Below are 21,476 nucleotides of genomic sequence, written 5' to 3'. Positions count from 1 at the left end.
TTTCTTTGTTCTCCGCTGTATAATGAATTGAGATGTTTGCACATGATGTCTCCTTTTTTAAATCTTCTATGAGCGCAGTCTTTACAATTGTCTTTGCACTTGCATTTTTTACCTTTCTTATCAAGGCAGTCCTTTTTGCATGTCTTAGGGTCTAATTTTGAGCACTCCTCACACAAATCTTTAACAAGGTTGTCAGTTAAATCTTTTAAAGGGCTTGGCATGAACCTGTAGCTGTCAACGAACCTTAAATCTCTATACACTTTTGTTGGGTTACCTTTCTTATCAATCGAATCTCTCACTTTGATGCTTTTTGAGAAGCTGATGTATTTTTCTTCGCTGTTGGGTATGCAATTGAGTTTTCCGTTTTTTCCGCCTAATCTCTTGATGAACAAATGACTGTCATAGGCAGACAAGTTGTGGAAAATGACTGGTATGAATTTTGGAATTCGATATTTTTTATTGCAAGCATCATGAGCAGCACCGCGGTATTTTCCAGTCAAATGACAGTGATCCCACACTTTATCACCGTTAAGATCCTTTTTGCAAATGTGACATTCGGTTGCAGCTTCATACTTCTTCTTGTCCTCATCCGTCTTTATTGGCTTATTCTTCCATTGTTGTTTAAGTGAATAACTATCACAGCAAATCTTTATAAAGTCAGCTTCAAGACTGGTAACAAACTTTTTACCTACGTCATCCTTATCGCTTTCGGCTGTATACTCAAAAGATTTAATTTTTAAACCATCAGGTCCTATGATGTAATAGCAGAAGGAGCTTGGAACATGCTTTTGGTATTTTTTGGTGTATGACTGTTTTAAGTCAGGGGTGCAAGTGTTATCATCGATGGGTTTGATGAAACTTTCAAAGTCGGCATAGACGCAGTACGGAACTCTCATACTATTGTTGTAGTTTTTAAACTCAAGGGTCGACCCTTCTTTTGGAAGATCGATTCTCATAGGCGCGTTCTCATAACAGTATCCTTTGTGAATTTGAAGCTTTTCTTCTTGGTCATAACCATGCATGCAATTTCTGCAAAAATGAAGTTTTCTTTTTCCTTTTGTTGTTGAGGAGCCGGCAAACCGACTGAAATTGTTAATAAGGCAATAATGGCTGTTGTCTTTGTTTGAAATATACAACAAATCAACACAGTGCTTTCGATCATGAAATTTGGATATAAGCATAGGTTGAGGCTTATTCATTTCGTAGTGAAAGACGTTCACGCTGATGTCAGGATTATTCACTTCAAACTTTTTGATTTGAGTTGTCTTTACAAGAAATTCCATTCCTTCCCAATTCAACTCTTCTGATTTTAAAATAAGATCATTGTCAATTCTTTCATTGTCTCTATTTTTAAGATTCAACGCTCTGGTGACGCACCACTTGAAGCATTCATTGTCGTTGTTTACCATGTTGATGATAGCCTTTTTGTTTTTCAACTTGAGAGGCAGCTCCATGTAGGAAGAGCCCTTGAAAGGTTCATAATCAACAAAGCTTATATCCATCCTCAAAATCTTGGACAAGACGCAATTGGATCCCATCTTGTTGTAATTAGCGCTACGTTCCAAGATTTTTTCTTCCATTTCAGTCATGAGCGCTCTCACATCATCACCCTCCAATAATCTTTGCGCATTAGATGAAAAGTTAGCCGTCTGAGTAGTTTCCTCACCTGTTAAGATGCTTACGCGAGTCATTTCACAGACTAAAACAATTCTTACCTTTGTGTTTCTTTCTCCTTCCATGGTTTGAATAGCAGACTCCCTTACCAAGTTTAAAAAAGGAACAATGTCTTGGTATCGAGAAGACGGCTCGTAAGAAAACAGTCTGGTGGAGCGCTCTGCTGAATGCTTAGTCATATTAAACTTTACTATAATTGGTTTTGACACGGGCTGTTTGTACACTGTTTTTAATACAAGTGATTTGATAGACTGTATCTTTTCATCGATTTGTTTCACTGATTCGCTTACATTCTTCTTGACTACTTCAGGAACGTAGGGATCTATCCATTCTTTAATATCATTAAACTTAGTTTTAACATAGGACGCCACACTTTTTGAAACTGCCGTCAGACTTGAAAATAAAGGTCTTGGAGCAGGAACCGGTCTAGGTGTAATAACGTTTGTTGAATCGATAACTGGTGTGTTAAGAATAGAGGGTTCATCTCTTATCATCCTATTTTGCAAGAGAGCAGAAGGTTCGAATGAAATCAAGTCGTCAGACCTTGGTCTTGGAGCAGGCACAGGTCTTTCAGAACCAACAGCAAACCTTACTTTTGTCGGCTTTATTGAAACTTTTGTCGGTTTTACAGAAACTTTTACAGCTGGTCGAACAAACCTTACTTTTGTCGGTTTTACAGAAACTTTTACAGCTGGTCGAACAAACCTAACCACGGTAGCATTAACAGGCAAAGGTCTCGCCTCAGTCGTGCGTCTACGAGCTACAGGTTGAGGAGCAGGGCCACTTCCAATGATGGTAATATTTAAAGCTGCAATGAGATCAGCTTTTTTCATTTTATAGATACCTTTGATATCATCACGACCTTTAGCCATCTCTCTTAATTCTTTTACAGTCATTTTATTTCGATCTTTTCGATCATTAACAGACTTTTGGCCAATGACAGGTTTTGTTGTTCTTATTGCTTCAACAAGCTCTTCCCTAGTCATTCTGGTATAGTCTTTTATAGCTCTTTCTTTAGCATCTCTTCTTAATGATGCCATTGATACTTTTCGATCTTTAACAGTTTTACTTTCCATTTTTATTACGGAAAGATTTTTCTTTATGTCACTTTCAATTTTTCGCTCTTTGGCGAAAGTTTTTGCTTTTTGCTTTTTAACATCAGTTTTATCACCCATTTTATTAAGGGAAAGAAATTTTTTTTCGATGCATTCAAGTTTTCGCTCTTTAGCAATTAATTCTGGTTTTGAAGAATAGATACTCATTTTTATTATACTAAGATTTTCTTTAAGTCAATTCAATTTTTTTTAAATCTTGGCACACTTTCAGCATATTTTCTTCTTCGAAAAGTTTTTACCGTTTTTTTTTTAATTCTCCCGTGAAAAGAATTAAAAAATTATTTGGAAAGACGTGAATACATATTTTTAATCTCTCTAATATGTTCAGTGATTTTACGACAATTATTACGTTCGCTAGCATTTAGTTTCCAATTTGTTCCTATCAGGAATTTATTACGCAGATCAATGTCTTCTTTTATATTTCTTTGAAAATGATTCGATGTTCCTTTGGAAGTTTTCTTACGTTTTTTAGAAATTTAAGCAAACTTTTTGATTTAGCCGTATCAGAAGTTGACACAAAGCTATCATCAAGGGCATTTAAAAGATCATCCTTTTGCATGCTTTCCATCTTTTTATTTATGCCAAGAATTTTATTTAAGTCAATTTTTTAACATGTTAAAAGTTAAAAAATCAATTTTGCTGCTTTTTACGTTTTTCAAGCTTTTCAGAATTTAAAAATTCAATCTTGATTCCATTATCAACCTTTCCATCTCGACGCTCTAAATATCTCCATCCACGTCCAGTTCCTGCCATCGCTTTGTAAAGAGACTTGTATTCAGTCACCTCACCCGTTTCAATGTTGGTTATTCTCACAGTGATGGGTTTTTTCTTAACAAAACTAAGCCATTCCCATTTCGGATCAACAGGTTTTTTTTCTTTTGGAGGAGGCTTTACTTTTTTTTCTTTTGCTCTTTCTAAAATCTCATCTTTACTGATCAAATTATTTTCAACCGCAAGCATCATCAACGTTATTAAATCATCTGCTGTTTTACTAACGCCGTTTTCATTCAACAAATTTTTCAAATACGATGTTGTATATCTCATTTTATTATACCAAGATTTTTTTTTTTAAGTCAATTCAATTTTTCCTGAAAAGACATCTCAATAAACTTAATAAACAGCAGTCATGTTGATTCCATCTGAAACAAATTTAAGCAGTTTGTCAGAGATCACCACTGCAAAAATAACGGTATTTGCAATAGTTGAAGTTCGAAATTTAAGGTTTACCACTAATTCAGCTGTTTCTGACGCCACTCTTTCTTTTTGCTTGCTGATATCCACAAAGAACAACGGATATAATTTTATATATTCAAGCAAGCTTAACCCAGATTGACAAACAAGTTCATTTGTGCCGTAATATTTTTCATCAAAAGAGAACGCATCTGAATAAGCCATAACCACTCTCTTTTCTCCAAAATTCAAGTCGTAATTGTAATTTGGATACTTTATTCCATTAACAGTCACGTAAAAATTGCTAACATCACAATGATCGAATAGTGACGGATTAACTGTTTGACTGGAATTTCTGTTTGTCTGAAGTCCGAACAAGATAAATCTTGGAATGCTTTTGTCACTGACTCTTCCAAGCGACCAGGTAAATTCTGTTTGACCGGCTGGAATAAGCTGTCACATTTGTTTGATTTATAAGCCACTTGAATAGGAATTTTTTGAGCTATTAAATTCATGAAATCAGTCTTTTTCGAAATATCCAATTCAACGCGAGGCATATAAAGTCTGAATTTTTTAAGGTTGATCATTCCTGCACTAACGCTCTCCGCTCTATAAATCGCATCATCACATTCTTTCTTTGTAAAGGTGATGGTATGCCTAAACCCATAAACAACTTTGTCATAGGTTTCGCAAAACCCAAAAATGTGCTTCAACGGAATTTTAAACGAAAAAGCTCCAACGGATGTAGTGTCTGCAAACAAGTGGTCTCGTCTAACATTGAATCCTGAATTTCCAACAAGATTTGACGTATCCATATACCACATCTCTTTTAATCCATCAGCAAACTGAAATCCATAAGGATATTTCATCAATCCAAGTATGGTGGTGGCTGGACCTGGATACATCACTCGTTCCACTTGCTCTCCCGACAAGTCATAAGTCACATCATTAAACAAATACATCAAAGCATTGTTCACCAGTGCAATGTTGTCTTTAGCATCGTAAAAGGTTCCATCGCTCTTTTTCAACACTCCTTCAATAAGAATGTAAGCCTCTGATGGTACTGTTTGAATCGATTGACAGTCAATCTCAAAAGTAATCGTGCCTGAAGAATTTAAATCGAGATTGGTTGGAAGATACTCAAAAAAATCAACTTTTTCAATACCAATATCATACTCTGGGTTCTCAGTAACTCTTAATCGCTCAGTACTTATCATTTTTTTATATAATAAAAAATTATTTAATTCATTTAAATGTCTCTTATCGCAAGACATTGCAAGTTTATAACAAGTCATCGCAACAGAATGCTATCTTCATACTATTTTCGTGCCCTGCCCTATTTTCACCAGGTCTTGAATTCGAATCGCGTTCTTTTTAGACATTTTCTTACTTTGAATAGATGAACCAGTCTTTAATTTCTCAATGGTCTTTTTACCTTTGTCAATAGCCACATCTCTAGCAGTGGAAATGGCTGAAAGGGCTAACTCTGTCCCAGCAGATTTTGCAGCTGTAATCGCTTCTTGTCCAATTTTGCTTGTTGCAGCATTTTTAAGCAAATTCACTGTTGCTTTTGTAACACTTGACGCAGCTGCTCTTTTTATGAAATTTTTAATCATGTCTACAATACCACCTCCACCAACAACGTTCTTTTTCACATATCTTCTTTTGTTCACAATGAGCATTTTTTTAAATAAAACAATCTTTTTAAATAATTTTATCAATAGTCCTCATTAACGATTTATATTCCTCTTTATTAATCTCCCCTTGTCTCAACAGCTCATCGCAAATAGCAACAGCCATATTTCTTGACTCTTTATTCCCAGCATGCCATGCAGCAATACTCAATTCAAGCTTTTCCACCAACGCATTAGGATCGCTCGGAAGAATAATAACACCACGACCTTTTATACCCTTTTCAATACGCATCATTTTTTCCCAAATAGGAGCAATAAGTTGTTGATAATTTGGTCTTCTTGATGATTTCGGTTTATGCGGTTGCGAATCAGATCTTATAGCATCACTATCCATTAAAATTTTTTCATAATTTTGCAAATCTTCATCGGTATAGCTCTTTGGTATTGTTAATTCAGTCATCAGTTCCCAAAGACCTTTTGTTCCATTATACTTTTCTTCACCGACAATGATATCATTTCCATCTATTTCAACCTCCATTTTTCCAATGTACATTTTATCTCCAACTTTGTTCACTTCGAAAGGTCTTTTCTTTTTTTGATCGACTGACAGGCTTTTGATCATCTTTTCATTGCTCTCGATGATGGGTTTAAATAGCTTGCTCACATCAGCTTGAAAATTCGTATCTGAAATGTTGTCATTCACGCTGTTCTGATAAATCCTCTTTCGTCTGTCATTAATTTCTTTCACAATTTCATCCCTTTTATTCAGGTCTTGTATTTTAAAGAAAAACATCTTTTTAAAATACGTGGAAAAATACATAAATTGGTTTTTACGACTACGTTGATCCTTTCTTAAAATACGTGGAAAAATACATAAATTGGTTTTTACGACTACGTTGATCCTTTCTTAAACAAATTGTTAAACGTTTGAATCGCGTCTTCTCGTCCTTTTTGGATTAAGTTTTCTTTAGTAACTTCATCTATTCCCTTTTTGGTTTTGGTTCGTATTTCCTCCATCAAGGATTTAAATTTTTGAAGCTCATCAAGAATCAATTGAAACTCTGAATCGTTTATTTTTCCATCCATCAACGCTTTGGAAATGTGCTCGCTAATCGTATTCAATTTCGACTCTGCCAACACTTTGATCTTTTCATGCTTCTCCGCTTTTAATGCTAGTTTTTTGTTGACTTGTCCTCCTACAATGGATAAAAACCCCATTCCAATAGCTACACCTTCACACGCAATTGCAACAGGGGCAGCAGCGATGGTACTCAAAGTTCCAATTCCAACAACCCCAAGCGCAACGCCACCTGCTTGCAACGTATTGTCTACAAAAGAAATGATTCTGAAAGCGCGATGATACTTTTTGCTTAGATGAACTCTTTTTGCTTTTTCACTCTCTATCTCTTTTTGTATCTCGCTTATTTTCTGAAGCCGGTAACTATGTCCTTCATCTGCAGGAGCTGTTGGAAGAACTGGATAAAGTTTAGATTTAGCATCGTGATTGTATTCCATTTTTTATTAATAAAAGTTATTTTAAATCAATGTAATTAATCTTACAAAGTTTTTCTCCTTTTTTAACAATCACGTCCTGTTTGCTGTTACTATTCACATCCATAATAACATCATCTACAGACTCTGAAATAATAACTTCGTTTTTTCTATAATTCAATTGATCAGTAATTTTATTCATTAATGTTATCACTGCAACACCTTTCTCCAAATTCAACCCAATGGATAAAGCTATCATTGTATGTGAGAGAGCAGCAAATTTAATGTCTTTCTGAGCAAAAATCTCATATTGTTCGTTAACGTTGAAATAAGGTGGATGATCTAACGTTTTCGTAGACACAATAATGTTGTTTGGTCTTCTTTCCTCCAACTCTCTAACTCTCTCTTTCAAAATTTTTAATTGCAAATCCAAAGTGTGAACTTCTGCTGAGGCAACATTTCTAAAAAACTTGTGAGGAGCATGCATTTTACATATTAAAAATAAATTTTTAGATCATTTTTGCAAACTTAACAATTCATTATTATCTACCCATGAATTAAACGAGTCTGGATATCCCAACCATTTGACTAACGACTTGCTCTTGGTTTTGCGAATGATTTTTTCAATTCTGAATATGTCTTGATGCGTCTTTTGCATCTCCTGCTCGTAAAAAGTGCCTTGAATTTCTTCACCGTTAGCATCAGCGATTTTATACGTGGGTGGATTCGTATGCTGAACATTTGACACGGTAAAAACCTCTTCAGTCCATCTCGGCGTATACCCTTTTTCAAAATGAGACTTCTTTTTTACGATCCTCACTTGATCACCTATGGAAAATTTTGGTTTTGCTGGTAATGTTTGATCCTTTCCATACAGATTCCACCATACCCTACCTTTATTCTTTTCATCGCTAGCTTCAACTGGTGTCATTTTGATAGAAGAGTGCTTTGTGTTGTTGTAATTTTTCACCATCTCATCTAATACGTCAATATATTTATTGGTATTGTTGGCTGAAAAATATTTAAACATTCTCTCTTTCATCGTTCTATTCCATCGTTCAACAACAGAACTTTTTTCTTCATTTTCAGTGGAGTATAATTTCACACCTAGAGCTTGTACATGCTTGTTGTAAAACTCTTTTCCTTTATCTACCCACAATTTGACGCATTTTCTTTCACCAAAAATCTTTTTCAACGATTCTGCCACTTCAAGACCCGTTTTGCTTTTTAACGGAACGATCCATCCATACTTTGAAAACACGTCAATCACCATGAGCAAATAATTTACACCCTTGTTGAATTTTGAAAACGATTGCATGTCCACCAAATCTGCGGCCCATATTTCATCAATGTCGTTTACAATCACCCTTCTTCTTTTAAAATGATGAATCACCGGTTTATGAAGCTCCTCTGCAAGCTGGTCTGTCCATTTCAAATCACTTACACCCAATCCGAATTTAGCTTTGGCTTTGATGATGGGAGCGATGATTTTTCGCTCGCTTATTTCTTTTTGAGTAGGATTTTGTATAGAATCCATTTCTTCAAGCATCATTCGATCTGCTAAATTTCTGTTTTGTTTGTCGTTAAAATACTTGTAAGCTAAATCGTGGTGATATGCTCCATTGTCTACTCTATCCACCGGTTTGCTCCACTCTTGATACATGTCTGTGGAAGTGAGTCTTTTGTCCAAATTGGTGCCAGGTCCTGCAAAGTTCATACCTGGAACGTGCATTTCTCCTGGAAACTTTGCCCATGGAAGCTTTATTTTTTTTGAAAAATTGTTGATCGATTCCACCAAGTCTCCTCCGCTAAGCGCATGCGCAGAAATAAATTTGTTCTTTTTTATCCCACAAGAGTTGCAAGTCCCTTTCAACATAGGTCTGTTGTTTTTTGTGATCTCGTTTTTCAAGTGAATGGTTTCAGTCTCTCTTCTACACTTAACGCAGTACATTTTAACATATATAAAAACTTTTTAAATATAAAAAATGGAAGTGATGAAATTGTCGTGTAAAATTGGGAAAACCAAAAGAAACAACAGCAAGCTTTTACCGAGAAGCACTCGAGGAATCATCGTTGGAAAGTCTGGATATGGAAAAACAACGTTGCTGCTCAATCTACTTCTCAGACCGGGATGGCTAGATTACAACCAATTGTATGTCTTTGGAAAATCCCTTTTTCAACCTGAATACAAAATACTCAAAAGATCCTTCGAAAATAAACTTCCTAAAAAGGATATAGTTGATTTGTTAACGGATGATGTACAAGACGAAATGGAAAAATTGAATTTAAACCCTGAAGATGTTATTAACAACCTTTCAAAAAAATATTCCAACAATGATGATATGGAGTGTCAATTTTTTGAAACAGCGGACGATGTGCCTGAACCTGAATCCTTAGACTCAACCAAAAACAATTTGATGATCTTTGACGATTTGCAATTAACTAATCAAAACAAGTGCGAAAAATATTACATCCGAGGAAGACACTCTAACGTCGACTGCTTTTACCTCGCTCAAAACTATTTCGAGATTCCAAGACATACCATCAGATAAAATGCTAACTTTATTTGTCTCTTTAAACAAGATCAAAAAAGCGTTAATCACATTTATCAAGATCACGTTTCCTGCGATATGAAAATAGAAGAGTTTAAAGCCTTTTGCAATCATTGCTGGAATGAACCTCACGGATTTGCCGTCATTGATCTCTCTTCTAAAAAGAACGAGGGAAAGTATCGAAGTGGGTTTGATGATTTTTTATTTTTCTAAAACAATTTAAAAAATAATTTTTATTTAAAAAATGTCAGGTATAATCATCGATGTAGATGGAAAATCAAGTGTTATCACCACTGAATTTTTAGATAAAATCGTTTTTAACGAAGGAAAAAGTTATGAAATGGCTTTTCTCGGTCTTGAGACTTACAACAGCATTCCAAATGTAAACAGTAAAAACAATTCTTTCAAATACAGCATGAACAATGGAGCTAATTGGGAGAACATTATCATTCCATCAGGAAGCTATGACATTAAAGACATCAATGAGTATTTGCAAAAGTCTATTTTTAACACAATAAAAACAGCTCAACGTGGAAGTTATATTATTGCAAATAAAATTAATTACTCTCCAAACAACCTTCAAATTGGAATCAATCTTAATACTTTAAAATCAACCATTAAACTTGGTTTGAATTATTTGATTGACTTTAACGTGGAGAACAGCATCTCTTCAGTTTTAGGGTTTACTAAAAGAAAATTAAATTCCAATTCCGAATACGAGTAGGATCATATCGTTAGAATTTCAAGCATTAACACCATCAGAATCGTTAACAACGTGATCGGATCATCCTATATTAATGGAACCCAACTCAATTGCATTTACTCGTTTTATCCAAATGTTAGTCCAGGCTATAAAATCATCGAGAGACCAATGCATTTGATTTATCTTCCTGTTAAACTGTTTGAAATTTCAACAATGGTTACTCGCATCATTGATCAGAATGGAGATTTGGTTGATTTTTGTGGAGAGGATATTACAATACGATATCATATTCGAGAAGTGAAATAAATAATTTTTAATACATAAAAAATGAGCAATTATCAAAATATCAAAATTAACATCTCGCAGAGCCAATCTGATAAAATTAAAAGAGCTATGCATGATAAAACCGATACTAGCATTAAGCTTTCTCATCAAGACTTGAACGGTAAACATGTTCTCGCTATCACTAATTCACAATTGAACAAAATTAGAAAAGCGTATGAAGCTGGTAAAGGAGTCACTCTTAAATTGAGCAAAAGACAAATTGCATACAACTCGAAAATAGAAGGAGGTTTCATCGGAGCTCTTTTACCGTTACTAGGTATGATAGGCAGCACTCTTGCCACAAAGGTTGTTCCTGCTCTCGCCACTGGATTGTTAGCAGGTGTAGGTTCTTCTGCCGGCTCTGCTATGGTTGATAAAATTGCAGGAAGAGGTCTTTTTTACATGAGCAAAAATGGAAAAGGAATGAAGATAAAAACTTTAGGTGGAGAAGGATTGTTTATCTCCCCATGGACTAAAAATGTTCAGGTGATGGACTCTTCATTAAAACTGGAAAAGGTTATCAATCTGTTGGAGCTGGTTTATTACTCGGACCTAACTCACCCTTTAATAGTATACCCTTTTTAGGTGCTATTCTATGAAAATCGCTTGTTAAAAAATTCGGATAAACTTTTTAAGAAATTAAAAAAATGATCGACTTTCAATGGATTGACGTAGAAGGAATTGTTTTACCTAATGAAGCTTTAACTAACTTTCAATTGATAAAGGCTGCTAAACAGTTAAAATTAAAAAACTTTCGAGGCGTGTTTGTCAGGGATGAGTTACCAAAAAAGCCAAGAAAAAAAGAATGTGGTATTGTGAATACAGGAGATTCAAGCACTGGTGGGTTTCATTGGGTGTGCTGGTATAAAGACGGTGACAAAAAATACAGCTTCGACTCTTATGCTCAGCCTCCTCTTGTTGAGCTCATTGATTATTTAAAAAGCCCAGTCTTTTACAACAGCGAGAGAGTACAGTTTGGTAATACGTCTTATTGCGGTCACTTGTGTCTTTACGTCTTGAAAAAATTACAGGAAGGGGATGACTTTCAAGAAGTTATCAATACCTTGTGGTGACTGCTTAATAAATAACAAAGAAAAGCTCGCCACCATGAACGTTTTCAGATCTCATCTTCACGACGTTTACACTGAAGAAATTAACAAGGTCGCACTCAGCGCTAATGACGACAAGAGGATACGAACGAATGATGGCACTCACAGAACATTTGCCATCGGACACTACAAAACAAGGCAATAAACAAGAACAGGTATCTTGAAGAACTGGTATATAAATAAAATGATTATTTTTATACTTCTTCTTGATTTTTAAAGACGACTGTATTGGTTTTGTCATGATATGAAGTGTTCGCCATTTTTTTATGCATCCTTAAGTATAGGGAATGGGTCAATGCGCCAGAACCCGCTTTTCCTTATATATATGGTGGATCGGTAATATTGCAGGAAAAATCCATTCACACGCATAATTTGTGAACTTAGTGACTTTTCGGCATAACATGAGGACTTGTGTCACTCCAAATGAAAGCGTTCTTGTTGCAAACAGTTCTTTCTAGACGGAAGTGCGCCATATTTTTCCACAGAACTTTATTTAGATTATCCAACTGCTTCTCCAAAATCATGTTGCAAATTTTTTCCGTTTTGCATAATCGTCTGTTTCCAATTGATGAAGTACTGATTCGCAATATTTAGTAGTTTACATGAAAACCCTTAATAATAATAATTCTATTTCTAAAATCGTTTTACTTCAAAGTAGAGCAATACGAGTAATTCATATCTTCCTCAAGATCAGTCACTAATAACAATTTAACTATCCCACTAACAGACAACTAAACATTCAATTACATATTATTATCAAAATATTTATTTGAATGTTTTAGAGACGGATTAAGATCATTGATAGAGATAATAAAGAGGGTATTCACAAACCCCCATTCCTGTGACGTTTGTTTATAATTCAAATTTGTTCGATTAAGGAAATATTGGGAAAGTGAAATGGATTTGTTTTTGTAGTGACCTAACGGACTCATGGTACCTAAACGATCAATTTATAACGTAGTTGAATAAAAAGTAGAACATATGAAGGCATTTGAATATTTGAAGTTCACTTAAAAAATGATTTGAGAGCAAAACTTGAATCAATTATGTAATGTGGATTTAATTAAAATTACTGCAGCTGTTTTAATCAAAAACTGATCATGTTCCAAAAACACTAAAAGATCAGTTTAATTAGAATCACGATCTCTCACTAAAAACAGTCATCACGATCTCTCACTAAAAACAAGTTGTCGAAATTTAAAAAATTCTCTTAATCAAAATCTTGGTTTATTACGGTTCAACACCTTGAACCGAAATTTCGGCCGAAACCGAACAAGTTCAATGTTGCCGAAAGAGAAATTTCGGTTTCGGTTTGGCCGAAACTTCGGCAGAAATCTATCCCGAAACCGAAAGTATCCGTTCAGCATTCCCCATCAAAATAAAGTTGTTATGTTTCACATTAAATTTACATTACGCGAGGTTAGAATTATTTTGTTCTTTCTCCAAGTTTAAACGTTGGGAGAAAATTTTTGATTTTTTTTTTAAAAGTAAAATTTATTTGAAATTATAGCTTTAATTTTTAAAAAAGTTATAACTTATGCTTAAAATAATCTATGTTTAAACAAAATTTTTAAAAAAAATTTAAAAAATTAAAATCTATTTTTAAAGTAATCATTGTTTACTAAAATTAATAATTCACTTTCTCCCAACATTTAAAATGGGAGATAGAACAAAATAATTCTAACCTCGCGAGTAGTTTACAAAATTCTTAGAAAACGTTTTTCATCGACTTCTAAGAATTATGAATGGTTTTTTTCTTAACATTTAAATGATGCTCAAAATAAATCGATTTTTAAAAGAACTTTATTTGCCGCAGTAGAAACCAGCTATTGTTAATTATTAAATTTATGATAGATTTGGTTCAACGAATTTGTTAATTGGTTGTTTGAAACAGCGTTCGAAAGCGCAAGCGTACCGAAATCAAAAATTAGTTTCTTCGTGAAATACCCCTCAGAAAAAAAAAATTCCATCGGGAAGATCTACGAGGTAATAACCGTCGAGAAGCTTATAAAAATGAGCGTAAGAAAAAAACTACAGTTATACAGTTTGCAACACAAACACAGATCTAAAAGTGCTGAATCTGGCGAAGATGTTTTTCGGTAAGAAAGTTCATTAATGAGTTTTTAGTTATTTGGCTGAAAAGTAATTTCATAATGCACTTTGCTTTAGTTGACTACAAATACATTGGTGATTTTTATTTAAGTCACTCTTATGATTTTGATTGGAAAGAACACGGTCATGTTGGAGAATAGTAAAGATGGTTTCTTTCCATCAGAATCTTCGGATAAGCTTTTTACAAACCTACTGAAACGACCAAAAGCTTGCATTGAGGCTTTTAAGGAGTTTTACAGTTTAACAGATAACCTACCCGTGGATAGATACCAATGGTCGCTAATGCAAAATCTGAAGTGCTTGTTGGTAAGTTCTGTAAAGATTTTTATTTTCGTTTCTTGAAAGAAAACAACTTTTTTAAACGTTAAAGCTCTTAAATCATTATATCTTAAATCATTATAGGAAAAAAACATATCATTATCTGAACAGAAACTGTCCATAAACGAATCGGCTTGTTCTTACGACATTTCTGAAAGTTTTGTTAAAAGCCCGAAGATTGACCCTAAGTCGGTAAGTTTGAGTTTCTTGCAAAAAACCATATTTATTTAGTAAGTGATTTATTGCGTCATCATAAGAACATACTAGCTAACAACAAATAAATGACGATTCCAAATGAGGAGTCCATTATGGAAAAATCTTGTTGTTTTTAAGAACCACGATACGAACCATGCTTCGTCGGATAAATGATTTTTCTTTCTTTTTATTCACACAGGATTTTTTGGCCCTTCAACAATATCGAGATTTGTTGGATAAGTTTGTTGACGAAATACACCTTGTAAGGAACTCTGAGTCAGACATTATCGTTCAATCGACTCTGTTAAATATATACCATAATGTCAAAGGTCTCGTCAATCAAGTTAAAAGTGTTGTACAGGTACGCGCTTGAGCACATTTTTCGTTTCATTTTTTGACTTGCGTTGAAATAAAAGGAATTGCATCGTTTTGTTTTTCTAGAAATTTTCCGAGTGCACATGCGAAGCTCTTGAGAAGACTCGTGACGACTATATTCAAGGCTATGACACTTTGACTAAAAAATACGGTCATCACAAAAGCATGTTTGTCATACTCAAACAGCTGCACATATTGAAGAAAAGCATGAAAGAAGATATTTGGAACAGACAGAAGAAACATACTTCCTGCGATACCTCCAGTTAAACCCGTTTTCAGTCATGCGACCCTTTAAGCAACTCCGTCTTTAACATGCATATTGAAGTATTTAAGAAGTTAACTTATTTAAACCATATTTGTAACGAAAATAAATTGTATTAAAAATATATGTATATAATATAAAGCAGTAATAGCAATGTATTAGGGTGGCAAAATGTTTTTTTTGTTACATAAGCCTCACTACATTTTATGTCATAAAATACGGCATTAAATACATTGGCACTGTAAATTTGTAAAAGTTTGAAAAAATAAATCTTGAAAAATCAATGTAATGTTTTTAGTGATATTTTCAAAATCTCGTGATGTCACAGACTCTAATGTCAACGTCACACATTCAAATATGCAACTGCTCCAGAAAAATTTGTTTAAATATTATTATAAGATGAAGATATTGCATCACAAATACTATTATGATAAAAATAACATCTTGTGAATTCACTTGCGCCAGATTAAGATATTAATAAAATCAAAGTTACAACTACAAAACATAGTAGCGTAAAATACTTGAAACGCAATATTTTTATCTTGTGTAAGTGACTTTATTAGAAGTTATTTTGATCATAAAATTATTTCAGATGAAACGTCTTCATCCTGTCGATATAAATTCACAAGATTTTACTTTTACCTTTGTGTTATTTGTGAGGAAACATTTTCATCTTTAATAAACTTTGCAGCATATTACTAATTTGGGCTTTTCACTTTTAAAAACTTAATAAATTAAGTAATGGGAACTTGTTTTACCTCTGACCACATTTGTTTATGGTCATTTTTTGTCATATGTATCAATTTAAACCATTCGAAGTTTATATTATTCTCCCATATTTTGCACAAAAATTATACTTTTGACTTTTTTCTTATTCAACCAAGAAGTATCATTTTTGAGCATTCTCAAAATTATTGCTAAATGGTCAATGGTACAACATGGACGTTGTACGTTTAGCCAAGGAATGTTGTTCTTATGACCATTATGTTATAACTAAAAAATCATGGTTTGTTTGGATTTATTTAATATATTATAGATTGCAATGTATTATAAAGAATTTTCTGGCCAACTTCATGTCAATAAAAGCTAATAAAACCATTTTGCAACCAATCAAAGTTGTCTAAAATAAATCTAAAAATGAATTGTTGCAATCTTGGGAGGAATTATGCACGAAGGGTCTTTTTGCATATAAGGCCACCCACTTTATTTTCAAAATATCAGTTTTTAAGTTATGCAACTCGGTCAGCAAATTGGTGATATCAATTTCCTTTTCTTTAATCCTGTTCTAAAGTCTAGGAGTACGTTTCCGCAGCAAGTTTTAACCAAAAAAGTAATTTTTGATGGTTTGAAATAAACTTTTGTTTCTTATCTCTTTCATAGTTTTACAATAATAAAAGTAAAATATTTTTTTTGTATTTCAACTCATGTTTTTTTTGTACAATAACTTCAAATTGCGACATGAGGTCTTCTCTCAGCTTGGATTTTGTAATAGATCTTGTTTTGTATGAGGTTATCTTGTCTTGTACAAAGGTCCATTTATTGTTCTTGTTACTAGGATAGTGTCTTAAAGTGTATCTATGGTTATAATCTTTACGACTTTTCTTTATTTAAATATTTCTTGAAATAAATTAATGAAAATGACATCAATTATCAGTTTTATTTTGGTTCTGTCACATTTTTTTTAGTTGGATGCTCCTTGCATGAGATGGTTAGGGTTGAGGTTTGAAAATGTGATTGAATTGTAGAAAATTTGTTTTCGTACAGTTTTTATAATCATTTCAGATTTAAGAGCAAAAATATAACTCTTTAATATGGTATACTAGTTGGTGACCAAGTTTCAATTAGTTCATTTCTAATTGTACCTAGGGTTACTGACTTAAAAATCCTTAAAAATCCACTTGACAGAGTTTTATATTTTAAGTAATTATATTCTTATCAATAGGAAGTAAGGGTATGATCTGATCATACTAAAAATCTGGCTCAAGGTACATAAATCTCCCCTAAATAGGTTTGTAACATAAAAACCTCTTAAAACCCAACCACAGCCACAATCTTTACCTGCCATATTCATTTCAATATGATCGTAATGCTTAAGTAAAATATTTTAATGCAGGCGATGAAAAACACAAAGTTAAAAGAATATAGTATATTAAATATTATTGTACAGTAAAAGATGTCAAATCAAAATCAAACATAAGATAATCATGTCTAGTTGAACCGTGACCAACAAATGGTAGTAAAACTTTCATTTCATTATCTTCAATTCCAAATCAGAAATATTTTTCATCTCATGTAATTTTATTGTCTGCTGACTTCCTAAAATATTTAATTTTTTAAATTAAACCAACAACTTCAATAACTTCTGCCACATAATGTCAAGATTATTTCTTTCCACTTTCAAATTAGAGCAGTAAAGCAGTTTCACATTTCCTGTTTGCTATATTTAGTTGATTGTTAAGTATATTTACTCCAAAATCAATTTAATCATAACTTTCACCGTTTAAAGTTATGTAAGACTGAAGCTTAAAAATGATCTGTTTTTGGTATTGGTTTTATTTGTATTGGAGAGAATTTTTCGACATTTTTATTGTCAGATTTTGAATATAAAATAACTTTCATTTTATTTGTATCAGTTAAAATACGTGATTTTTCCTCACACCTTTTTGTAATAGTTGTCTTTTCTAATTTGGCTTTTCGGTAAGTTGTATTATTCTAGATGAAACAATTGATGTTGATGGTAAATTCTTAGGAGTGGTTTAACTTTAAGAATATCATTAAAAAAATAAGCTTCAATATCCACTATTAACTTATAGCAACATTTGCAGCTAAGAAATCAATTTCAGTAAAGCTACTTTCATTAAAGGGAAAAAACCTAGTACATTTAAAACTGTGAATCATACTATTTGGTACAAAAGGTATGAGAATAAGCTTGACCAACAAGATAAGATATATCATATATTGTATCTGTTTAACAGCATTTCCTAGAGATATCATCCAATTATTCATGGGATTGTTATAAAACATTTTTAAATAGGGGTTGCATTGTGTGGGTTTGGTGTGGATGAAATGTTACAAAAATTATGCCAGAACTTTTAGCTAACTCAATAATAGATATGTTCACATGAACTTCATGATTATCCATTAATAAAAGAACTGGTTATTCAATCAAAGGTCGTACATTAGGGGGGGGCACCAATCAGTATGTATTCCTTAAATTTAGCTCATGGAAATACAAGTAATGGTGAAATGTTATTTCCAGTAGTATTAATGGCTGTAATCATTGTTGCATTGTTGCTTCATTCTGCACTAGTCATACTTCCTATTTGTTTTTTGTCTTTTGAAGCTGTGATTTTAGGTGGTAAGTGAACTGTGGAAAATCCTGTTATATCACAGTTTTAAAAGTTTGATGGTTCAAAATGATAACATATTGAAACATTTTTATAGCTTTTATATAACTCATATGGTTTCTTTATTGTATGCAGAAGATCTACCAAGACACGTTGGCTGTGATTTACGTAGAAATAACTCATTACATCTCCTTGAGAAAAACACCAACCTTGCTCCTTCACTTTTTAAACAAAAGCATACTTACAGAAATGATTATAGATATTTCTGCTCTTACTTCTTTATGGCTCTATAGAAATTAAGAAAAGCCTAGAAATTAAGTAAAGCTATATAATCAGGCTGATTATCATATTAGATGGTCAATTATACATAAGTAGATGAATCTTGTAATAGTTTTCATAAAACTTATCCCTTAAAGTTCGCAAAATATCAAAGCTCAACATGGACCAGTCAAAGGTACAACGTCCCACCCTGGTTAAAGGTACACGAGATGGATTTCTTTAACAATTATTATCTCAATCCCCATTTAGGCTAAGAAATTGTATCTAAACTTTTCCATAACAAAAAAGAGTTGTTGGTTAATGCCAATAATATCATACATTAACCAAAGAACAAATTATGACAGTTTTATTATCAAAATGATCTTATTTTGATCTCATCAAACACAAATATTTACATTTTAAGAGCCATAAATTATAATTTCTCATGGATCAACACAACATATCCCAACCATGCTATTTTACGCTGAAAGGAGTCGTTATAGACAAGTATTTCAAATAACACTTCATGTTTTTTCAAAACAATATTAGTGGGCCAACAGGACGAAGTGACTAAAGAGAAAACGCGGTCAATTGTGCAACAGGTTCCCCTAAACATTTAAAAATTCAGCTTTTGGAACACTTAAAAGTCTGCTTTGAGTGTTTTATCCTCAACGTATTTTCTGCGAAGATCATTCGAGCTGATTGAACTGATTCGATCGATTCGAGTCGATAAATCAATTAGGATGCTTTGAGCGGGGTAATTATACCTTTACGACATTTGAAGAAGTGTTTTTTATTTTAGACTCTTTTACTTTCGGTTTAAAAAAAATGGTCAGGTCAGGTTTTCGTAGGCTTTATGTAAAAGTCACTCTAAACACACAGTTTAATACTTCTGCCATTTTTATTTCCATTGTAATATCCACTGAAGAACTAAACAAAAAGCCTCAAAACCAGGCTTATTGCAAAAAATTATCAAATATTAAAAGCCAAAAATCTCCCGAGTCGCTACACTTTAGAATCTGGGACGTTACGAATCTTTGAAAAGAATACTAATTAGTAAGAGTGCATTATCTTTTAAAAACATTTTTTTTTAAACTTACCAATACATTTCATGCTATAGTTTATGGAATAAATGATAGTGAGGTTTATGTAACAAAAATACATTTTGCCACCTTAATACATTGCTATCCTGCTCTTTATCATCTATATAATATATATATATATATATATATATATATATATATATATATATATATATATATATATATATATATATATATTATATAGATTTTTTTTTTTTTTGTTATAAACATGATTTAAATATATTAACTTCTTAAATACTTTAGTGTGCATATTAAATATGGAGTTATAAAAAGCCGCATCACTGAAAATGGGTTTAATTGGAGGTATGGCAGGAAATATGTTTCTTCTGTCTGTTCCAAATATCATCTGTCATGTTTTTCTTCAATATGTACAGCTGTTTGAGTATGACGAACGTGCTTTTGTGGTGATCGTGTTTTCTTGTCAAGGTGGCATAGCCTTGAATATAGTCGTCACGAGTCTCCTCAAGAGCTTCGCATGTGCACTCAGAAAACTTCTAGAAAAATAAAACGATACAAGTCTTTTTGTTTCAACAAAAGTGTCGGAAAGTAAAACGAGCGACGTATTCAAACGCGTACCTGTACAACACTTTTAATTCGGCTGACGAGACCTTTGACATTATCGTATATATTTAACAGCATCGATTGAACACAAGTGTCTGACTCAGATTCTATCGCAAAGTAAATTTCTTTAACAAACTTGTCCAACAGATCTCGATATTGTTGAAGAGCCAAGTAATCCTGTGAGAATAAAAGGAAAGAAAAATCATTTATCACATGCAGCACGAGTCGCATCGTCGTTCTTAAAAACAACGTGATTATTCCAGAATTGATTCCTTATTTGGAGTGGTCTCATTTACATGTTGTATTTGTTACTACGTGGATAGCTACTGTATTCTTTTGACGACCAAATAATTCACCTTAAAGATGATTTTCTACAAAAAACATAAATCTTACCGAGCTAGAGTCAATCTTTGGGCTTTTAACAAAACTTTCAGAAATGTCATAAGAACAAACCAATTTGTTTACGGACATTTTCTGTTCAGCTGTTATTTTTTTACCCTAAAAGAACAAATTTTTAGTAACTTTTACATTTAAAAAAGTGATTTCCTTTCATAGAACAAAAATATGACTTTTACAATACTTACCAACAAGCATTTCATATTTTGCACTAGCGACAATCGGTATCTACCCATGGAAAGGTAGTCTGTTAAACTGTAGAACTCCTTAAAAGCCTCAATACAAGTTTTTGGTCGCTTCAGTAGGTTTGTAAAAAGCTTATCCGAAGATTCTGATGGAAAGAAGCCATCTTCACTATTCTCCAACATGATCGTGTTCTTTCCAATCAAAATCATAAGAGTGACTGAAATAAAAACCATCCATATATTTGTAGTCAACTAAAGCAAAGTGCATTATGAAATTACTTTTCAGCCAAATAACTAAAAACTCATTAATGAACTTTCTTACCGAAAAACATCTTCGCCAGATTCAGCATTTTTAGATCTGTGCTTGTGTTGCAAACTGTATAACTGTAGTTTTTTTCTTACGCTCATTTTTATAAGCTTCTTGACTGACGGTTATTACCTTGTTCCAACGGAAATTTTTTTTCTAACGGTTCTAATTAATTAATTGAAGAAACTAATTTTTAATTGGGGTAAATTTTTGTTCGTTGCGTTATCGAAACTTTATTTGAAACAATCTTAAAAAAGCTCATTACTAAATCAATCAGTCATAAAT

General features: G+C 32.9%; 2 protein-coding genes across 3 annotated transcripts; one reads left to right on the top strand and one right to left on the bottom strand.

The window, feature by feature from the left end:
* Positions 1 to 13,661: 13,661 nt before the first annotated feature.
* Positions 13,662 to 15,318, top strand: LOC149889312 (uncharacterized). 2 transcript variants are annotated; one of them, XM_090085646.1, is made up of 5 exons: positions 13,662 to 13,871; positions 13,976 to 14,190; positions 14,287 to 14,394; positions 14,597 to 14,758; positions 14,839 to 15,318. In XM_090085646.1, exons 1-5 carry the CDS (start codon positions 13,862 to 13,864, stop codon positions 15,037 to 15,039), a joined length of 696 nt encoding a protein of 231 aa, XP_089941772.1. In that variant the 5' UTR covers positions 13,662 to 13,861; the 3' UTR covers positions 15,040 to 15,318. The 2 variants fall into 2 exon arrangements, with proteins under 2 accessions (XP_089941772.1, XP_089941773.1); XM_090085647.1 differs by having other exon boundaries at positions 13,942 to 14,190.
* A 4,597-nt stretch (positions 15,319 to 19,915) lies between these two features.
* Positions 19,916 to 21,435, bottom strand: LOC149889311 (uncharacterized). Its single transcript, XM_090085823.1, has 5 exons — positions 21,207 to 21,435; positions 20,888 to 21,102; positions 20,697 to 20,801; positions 20,319 to 20,480; positions 19,916 to 20,236 (listed from the first exon to the last, which is right to left on the bottom strand). Exons 1-5 carry the CDS (start codon positions 21,232 to 21,234, stop codon positions 20,036 to 20,038), a joined length of 711 nt encoding a protein of 236 aa, XP_089941949.1. The 5' UTR covers positions 21,235 to 21,435; the 3' UTR covers positions 19,916 to 20,035.
* Positions 21,436 to 21,476: the final 41 nt, after the last annotated feature.

This window comes from Hydra viridissima, unplaced genomic scaffold, assembly GCF_058129835.1.
Source record: "Hydra viridissima isolate aposymbiotic clone 2 unplaced genomic scaffold, HvirCarnegie_v1 scaffold_4, whole genome shotgun sequence".
NCBI classification, from domain to species: domain Eukaryota; kingdom Metazoa; phylum Cnidaria; class Hydrozoa; order Anthoathecata; family Hydridae; genus Hydra; species Hydra viridissima.
This window is presented reverse-complemented; position numbering and strand designations above follow the sequence as displayed.